The sequence below is a fragment of the Fonticula alba genome, assembly GCF_000388065.1.
Source record: "Fonticula alba strain ATCC 38817 unplaced genomic scaffold supercont2.26, whole genome shotgun sequence".
In the NCBI taxonomy this organism is placed as follows: Eukaryota; order Rotosphaerida; family Fonticulaceae; genus Fonticula; species Fonticula alba.
Window position 1 is genome coordinate 37,239 of NW_009242996.1, and position 7,837 is coordinate 45,075.

General features: G+C 75.1%; 3 protein-coding genes across 3 annotated transcripts; 1 reads left to right on the top strand and 2 right to left on the bottom strand.

Moving 5' to 3' along the window:
• Window positions 1-24: 24 nt before the first annotated feature.
• H696_06189 (hypothetical protein) lies at window positions 25-398 on the bottom strand (the record flags this gene model as incomplete). The annotated part of the gene is made up of 1 exon (XM_009499933.1): window positions 25-398. A coding segment is annotated over one exon (373 nt), but the record flags the coding sequence as incomplete, so codon positions are not given.
• Window positions 399-768: 370 nt separating this feature from the next.
• H696_06190 (hypothetical protein) lies at window positions 769-2,195 on the bottom strand (the record flags this gene model as incomplete). The annotated part of the gene is made up of 2 exons (XM_009499934.1): window positions 769-1,659; window positions 1,749-2,195. 2 exons carry the CDS (start codon window positions 2,193-2,195, stop codon window positions 769-771), a joined length of 1,338 nt encoding a protein of 445 aa, XP_009498209.1.
• Window positions 2,196-3,800: 1,605 nt separating this feature from the next.
• On the top strand, window positions 3,801-7,814 carry H696_06191 (hypothetical protein; the record flags this gene model as incomplete). The annotated part of the gene is made up of 8 exons (XM_009499935.1): window positions 3,801-4,100; window positions 4,130-4,453; window positions 4,746-4,998; window positions 5,153-5,478; window positions 5,556-6,140; window positions 6,245-6,942; window positions 6,978-7,368; window positions 7,443-7,814. Coding segments are annotated over 8 exons (3,249 nt in total), but the record flags the coding sequence as incomplete, so codon positions are not given.
• Window positions 7,815-7,837: the final 23 nt, after the last annotated feature.

A 7,837-nucleotide genomic window follows, 5' to 3' on the forward strand; every position in this document is an offset into this window, starting at 1 on the left:
GGGGCCGCCCGGCCGCAGCCACACCACCGGCGACCCGTCGGCCGGGAAGCCGAGCAGGTTCTCCGCCAGCCGGTCGGCCGGCGTGTCGGCCGGCAGCAGCCCCAGCCCGCCGGCCGGGCCGGCCGCCAGCCAGGACTCGGCCACGCAGGCCAGCCCGCCGGCCCCGGGGTCCTGCAGGGCGCTCGGCACCGACAGCTCCGTGGCCGCGTGCTCCCAGGCCGGCATGCACCGCTGGCCCACCCCGGCGACCGCCGTGTGGTCCGGCAGGCAGGCCTCCACGCAGGCCACCACCCCGGTCACCGGGTGGACTTGCAGCAGGCGCGGCTCCATGCACACGAGGCAGGCCCCGTCGGCCTGGCACACCCGGCACCCGGGCTCGGCGCAGGCGGCGCACGTGCCTGCCAGGGCCCGGGCGCGGCGGCAGCAGTGGCGGAGGCGGTGGCCGGGGCAGCAGCAGCAACAGGAGGTAGCAGAGACAACAACAGCGGCGACAACAGCGGCGACAACAGCAGCGACAACAGCGGCGACAACAGCAGCGACAACAGCCACAGCCTCAGCGACAGCCACAGCCACAGCAACAGCCACAGCCGCAGCGACAGCCACAGCCACAGCAACAGCCACAGCCGCAGCGACAGCCACAGCAACAGCAACAGCCGCAGCCACAGCAACAGCCACAGCAGCAATAACAGCAACAGCCACAGCAACAGCAACAGCCACAGTAACAGCAGCAATAACAGCAACAGCAGCACAGCAGAGATCGGGCGTTAGTTACACGGCACAGCGGCCCAACAGACAGGGCCAGGCCCGGCACAGGCCGACCGAAGGAACCACCCACGCACCGGGGCCAGCGGCGTCAACGAAAAAGTGCCCATCCGCACAGCCGGCGCACAGCGACCCGGCCAGGGCCAAGGGCGACAGGGCACGGCCCGGGGCACAACGGAAGCCGGCCGGCTGGCGCTCGGCCCCGGCCTCCACGGCCGCCGGGTCATCGCACTCGATGGTGCCATCGACCCCGGCGCAGTGGAAGTCCCCCGCCGACAGGTACGCATGGCCGTCGGCCAGGACCCAGCGCGGCGCGCCGCCGGGCCCGACGCGCAGCCGCACCATGCGCATGCCCTCCAGGCTGGGCCCCGGCGGCAGGATGAGCGCCTGCCAGCCGGCCGCCTGGCCGTCGGGGCCGAGGGTCAGCCGCCAGGCCCGGCCGGCCGCCGGGTCCTGCCCGGCCGGCGGCAGGTACACCAGCCACGGGGTGACCTCCGGCTCCTCGAAGAGGGTCGGGTGGGGGAAGCGCCCGCCGCCGGGCGCCCCGGCCGGCAGGGCCACCTCGTAGGCGGCCCCGGCGCACTGGACCCCGCACGGGTCCACCCCGAGGCACACCTCGATCTGGCCGTCGGCCAGGAGGACGGCCCGCGAGCGCGGCCAGCCGGCCGCCAGCCGGGCCACCACCCCGTCCACCACCCGGCCCACGGCCAGGTGGCCCCCCGGCTCGAAGGGGCCGCCCCAGGGCGCGTAGCAGGTCATGAGGTTCCGCCCGGACAGGATGGCGAAGGAGTCCTCGCCGGCCGGCAGGACCTTCACCTTGGCCCCGAAGCTGAAGACCCCGGTGCGGTGCTCGGCATACCCGCCATCCTGGAAGACCCCCAGGACCATCTGGCCGACCTTGTCAATGAACAGCACCCGCGCCCGGGCCGGGCCGGGCCGACAATCGTCGCGCCCAGGATGTCGGTGATCTCCACGGCCTCGCGCACGTCCCACGCCCCGGGCCCGGTCAGGAAGGCCAGCCGGTTGGTGCCGAAGCCGACGAGCCGCGGCCCGCCGGGCCCGGGCCATGCGGCCGCCCGGAAGTTGGCCACCCCGCTCGGGGCCGCCGGCAGGATGGCCTCCGGGTCCGGCCCGAAGACCGACCCGACGCGCGCATCGTCGAAGCCCACGAAGTCCGCGGCCGACTGGCCGAAGAGCAGGGCCCGGTGCTCGGCGTCCGCGGTCGACCGCACGGCCGCCTGCCCGGCGAAGAGGGACAGCACGCGCCCGGCCCCGGCCGGGTCGCCGGCCGCATCCACCGGCAGGAGCGTCCGGTGCAGCAGGACCGCCGGGCCGACCGGCGCCGCGCGGGCGCCGCCGCCGCCAAACAGCAGCAGGATCCCCAGCAGGAGGACCCCAAGGGGCGGGAGGACCCAGCCCCGACGTCGAGACATGTGCGCTGGTGCAGCCGCTCGGGGGCGAGAGGAGGCAGGGGGGGGGGGGTGCCAGAAAGGAGAGAGAGAGAGAGAGAGAGAGAGAGAGAGAGAAGGGGGGGCGGGGCGGGTAGGAGGAAAGGGCAAAGCTACCGAGGCGGCGCGGGCGGCACGCTCGGGGGATGGGGCTCCTGGCGCGACCGGCGCCCCTGCGGGGCCGGCATGGCCACTGTTTTCTTCCCTCCCCCGCCCCTCGGCCTCGCTGCCTCACTGCCCCTCATCGGTGGCACCGGGCCCGGCGTGCCGCGCCTCCCCCCGGCCGGCGCGCCGCCAGCACCCCAACACCGGAGGGGCCGCGCGCCGGGGGCCGAACTGCCACACACATGCACATACACACAGACAGGGGCTGGCGGGCGGGGCACGCTCGCCCGCCCCCTTTATTATGACAATACCTCTCCCCGGCCGGGCCGAGGCGCGAATGCGGGCCGCACCGGACCCGGCCGAGCACGCCATTCCCCCGCCCCGCCGCACGAGGCCGCCCACCAGGCGACCCCCTCCTCTGACACATCCCCGGCGGCCGAATCCCGGCGAGGGCACGCGCCTGCCGGCCGCGCGCATATGATGAGCCGGCGCGCGGAGGACGCCCCGGGGCGCATCCGCCCGCCCGCGAGCACACACGCGCCGCCGCGCGCACACACACACACACACACACACACACACACACACACACACACACACACGCGCGCGCCCCGCACGCGGCCATCATGAAACATACCAGCAGCCCCCGGGTCCCGGCGCGCCCCCATCATGGTTGGGCCTGATCGCGGGCATGTCCTCGACGCAATGTGCCAACGGAGCACCCGGTCCCGGGGCCGGGCATTCCGGAATGGCCCCTGCGCCTGGCACGGCCGCGACAAGGCACCAAAACATCCCCGGTCGGACAAGCGGCGGCGGCGGGCGAACAGCCGGCCCCGCACCCCTGGCCGTTTGTTGTGACATCCCGGCCGGCTGGCCGGTGCCCAGGGCCACGGATCGGCCCGCATGGACCGGGCCTCGGCCCGAGCACCACGCGCAAAGCATCGCACCGCCCCGTGCTGCCGGAGCTGGACCACCAGCACCTCGGGCCGCCCGGGGCCTTGCCGCGAAGGTATTAATTAAGGGTTGTGTCCTTAACCAGGACGCGGGATGGGTTACATGTTGGCCTGGCCGGACATTTCGGCGCGGACGCCAGACAGTCGTGCATACCCAGCCAAAAAAAAAAAGGGGTCGTGTCCCGGCTGGCGAGCATCGGCCGGGGCACCCGGGCGCGCCTGCAAAAGAACCACCCCGCCCGGCGTACCGGCTTTCCCACGGCGGCGCCGGCCCCTCCTGCTGAGAGCCCCCGGGGGGGATCGCGGTCTGATGCCGACACACCGAGATCGCGGTCCGCGGCGCCCTGCGCGTCCCTCTGCTCGGACCCGGGCCCGGGCCCGCCCGGCCGGGGAGCACAGCCCGCACACCCCGGCGACACAAGGACCCCATGCCCCCAGAGGCAAGGGGCCCCCCACGCCTAGCCGCCTGCCTGAGGAAAAGGCCCCCCTCGCCCGCTCCCCCCACCCTCCTCTCCCGGCCAGCCTCGCTTCGGCCATGGGGCCCCCTGCCGCCCGGCTGCCGGGGCTGCTGCTGCTGCTGCCGGGGCTGCTGGCGGCCAGCGAGCCGGAGGTCTTCCTGCACGCGGCTCCCGGCCTGACCCCGACCTCCGAGGGGACGCTGACCTTGAGCACGTCGCCCGGCCAGACCCCCACCGCCAGCGTCCACACCCCGGCCGGCCAAGCGGCGCACCGCTTCCTCCAGACCCATGCCATGGCCTCGGTCGTGGATTACCGCCGGGGGGACACACTTCAGCCAGGACCGGCACAGCAATGGAATCTGCCCCCGGCAGCCAAGGTGCTGATGCTCCCGCGCCCGGGCCTCAGCGTGCCGGACATATCCTGCTCCACACCCGCCAGTGGGCGGCCTTCTTCGACATGGCCCGCGAGGAGCCGCTCCCCGGGCCGGCCGCCACCCTGCTGGCCGGCAGCTCCACCCTCGCCGGCCTGGTGCATATCCCCGGGCCGACGTCGGCCTGCCGCCGCTGCCGGACCCGGTACTTCCTGGCAGCCGGCCGGACCCTCTACCACATCATGCATCCGGAGCTCGCGCCGGCCACATCCACGGAGCCGCTCCTCCCGGCGGCGATCACCCATCTGGCGGTCACGCGCCTGGCCGGGCAAATGAACCTCTGCCCCGGGCCGGCGGATGTGCTTCTCCTCCTGGCCCTGACAACGCCCTCAACATGTGGTCCTGCCATACCGGCGGCGGGGCCGGCAACTTTTCCCTGGCCGGCCGTCTGCCGGCCGGGCTGCCGGCCTCCCGGCCGCGCCCGCCCACTCCCCCGGCCACGGCCTTCGGCACCCACGTCGGCACCTACCCCTATCTGATGCTGCAGGACACCGGGGCCTCCGGCCCGGGCACCGCCCTCTGGCGAGCGGCCATCGCCCGAGATGCGCCGGTCGTGTGGGAGCGTGCCATCCTGCCGCCGCCGGCCTGCAGCTGGCCCGGCTCCGCCTCACTCCCTCGCCGGCCGGCGAGTGGGTCCTGACCGCCGGCCGGCTGGTTCTCCTGGCCCCCGACCCGTTCTACTGCCACGGCGACACCACCGTCGCCTGTGACAGCCGGGCGGCCGGCCTCGCCGGGGCCCCGCGCGGCTGGACCTGCAGCCCCGGGCACATCGAGTCGCCCCTCATCGCGCGGGCCAGCCTCCGCGCCGGGCGCGCCGATGGCTTCTACCTGGACCGCGACTCCGGTACGCACCCCCCCCCCGCATGAAGAGCCGTATCCGCCCGCCCGGCCCCACCTGACGCCTTGCCCGCCCGCCCGCCCGCCGTCGCCCTGGATGTCGGGTGCGCTGGCCGATGCGGTCGCTGCCCCGACCGCGGCCTGGCCCTGCCCCTGCCCAGGTGCTCCCCCCTGCACCGACCCGGACCACAGATGCAAGCCGTGCGGCCAGGCACATTGCCGCATCTGCAACCGGAGCAACTGCCTCCTGTGCCAGGAGCCGTTCCTGCTGCAGCCCAGCGGCCCGCGTGGCAGCACCCTCTGCGTGGCCAGCTGCTCGGCCGGCTTCGCCCAGCTGGCCGGCGCCTGCGTGCCGGTGTCCGTGCGCGCGGCGGTCGCCTCTCTCGCGCCCCCCCTGGCGGAGCTCCTGCCCGGCCTGGGCCCCGGGGTGTCGGCCACCGGCATCGGGGCCACCCGGCTGGCACTGGACCCGGCCACCCACCGGCCGGTCATCTCGATGGACTCGGCCGCCGACTGCCCCCCCCCCCCCCGGCCGGCCTGCTGCTGTTCACCTCCACCGGCGAGGTCCTGTCCATGCCGGATGCCGACATCGGGAACCCGAGCAAGGCGGCCCCCCGGCCGACGCAGCTCCTGCCCCCGGGCGAGGGCATGGAGCTGGCGCCGATCGCGAGCTACGCCGAGGCCGGGCCCCTCCGGCTGGCCGACCACCTGGCCATCGGGGCGGCCCTGGTGGCCGGGGACCATGGGATGCGCCAGGCCTGGCTGACCTGCCCATCGTCCACCGGCCAGCCATGCACCGTCGCCCAGTCGCCCCCGTGGAATCCCCTGCACTCGAATGACACCCTCCCGGTGGAGCCCCTGACAAACCGGTGGATCTACCTGCAGTCCTGGAACGGCAAGTCGGCCATCCTGCAGGCCGCCCTGCCCGGGGCCGAGGAAAGCCGGTCCCACCTGCCGGGCGAGCCCGGCGCCTGGCTGGTGGTCGGTAACTGCCCCGCCCGGGTGTCGGCCTACCCATGGGAGGTGTCCTCCCGGGCCGACAGCCGGCAGATGGAGCTGCTGGGGCGCCTCCTGCCGGATGGGCCCCCGACCGGCGAGTGCCTCGCGCCGGTGCTCCTGCCGCGCGGCGGCCACCTGCCCCCGGGGCTGGTCTTCCTCCCGGACATGGAGCACAAGTGGCAGGCCCTCCACACGCCGGGGAGACATGCTGCCGGCCGGCCGGCCGGTCGCGCGGGCTCCCGCCCAGGCGCCAGACCCTCGGCCACTTCCTGGCCGCCGCTGCCCGGCCACCGGGCGGCAGGCCCAATCGCCGGGCCCAGGCCGTCACGCTCCATGGGAACCCGGTGTACCCGAGCGCGCCGGTCCTGCTGACCCGGGCCTTTGTCGGGGTGTCGCTCCTCCGGTGCTCGGGCGGCGAGGCCAAGCCGGAAGTCCCGTGCAGCCTGCTGGATGCCTCCTTCTTCGACCTGCACCATGCCGGCCTCCAAAGCGGCAATGGCCTCTGGGCGCCGGCCATCGCCCGGGCCCCGGGCCCCAGCGCGCCGGGCACCCCCTCGCAGTCGGGGATCCCGCCGCTGGCGCTGCTCGTGTTTGCCCCGAGCGTCGGCCCGCAGACCCTCGTCCTGGCGGCGGACCGCCCAACGGGCACCTTCGGGCCCGAGTGCGCCCCCTGCAACCCCCTGTGCGGCCAGTGCTCCGGGCCCTCGGCCGACGAGTGCACCGCCTGCGCCTTTTGGATGGCGGACGCGCCGACGGCCTGGTTGGCCGCCTGCCCGGCCGGGCTCTGCCCCTCGGCCCAGGGCCAGTGCCTGTGCCACCCATCGTGCGACCGGTGCGCCCAGCCGGTCCCCAGCGAGCCCCACGTGTGCTCCCAGTGCCGGAGCGCCTCTGTCCCGGCGGTGTCCGGCTCGCCGGCCGACCACCGCCTGGCCTGTGACCCGGCATGCGCCGAGTGCCACGTCCCCGGGGGGACCCTGGCGCCTGCAGTGCCTGCCCGGCGCCCGGCCGGCTCCTTGACCGGACCTGCGTCGAGGCCTGTCCCTCCGCCCACTGGCCGGACACGCTGGCCGGGGCAGGCGTGCCCTGTCCGGCCGGCTGCGCCCCGTGCACCTCGAGCACCACATGCGTCGGCTGCCGCGCTGGGTATCGGCCCGAGGCCGGCGGCCTGTGCCGGCCCTGCCCCGGGTCCTGCGCCACCTGCACCCCGGAGGCCGCCTGCGACACGTGCATGGCCGGGCTGGCCTTCCTGGACCCGGACCCGGGCGTGCCGTCCCTCTGCGGCAGCACCTGCACCCTGGGCGAGTATGTCGGGGCTGGCCGGTGCGCCGCGTGCGATGGGTCGTGTGAGCTGTGCGCCGGCCGGCCGGACCGGTGCCAGGTGTGTGCGCCGAGAGCTTCCGCTGGGGCGCGGTCCCTGGCCCCGGGGCCGCTGGGACATGTGTCGCCTGTGAGCCTGGGTGCGCCTCCTGCACGAGCACCGCATGTCTGTCCGCCGAGACGGGGCTCCTGCTGAGCTCCGGTGGGCAGTGTGCCAGTGCTTGCCCGGCCGGGTGGCACAGCAACGGCGAGTCGTGCCAGCCGTGCGACATTAGTTGCGCCGCCTGCGTCGGTGGCATGGTCAACCAGTGCGCGGGCTGTGCCGCCGGGCTGGGGCTTGTCGAGGTCACCCCCGGTATCGGCGCCTGCGTGTCCGGCTGCCCGGAGGGCCAGTACCGCGCGGGGGCCGGGTGCCTGCCCTGCGACGCGGCCTGCGCCACGTGCAACGGCCCCACGGACAAGGACTGCTGGCGGTGTGCCTCCGGCGTCCTGCAGGGCGGCGACTGCGTGCAGGCCTGCGCCGCCAGGCA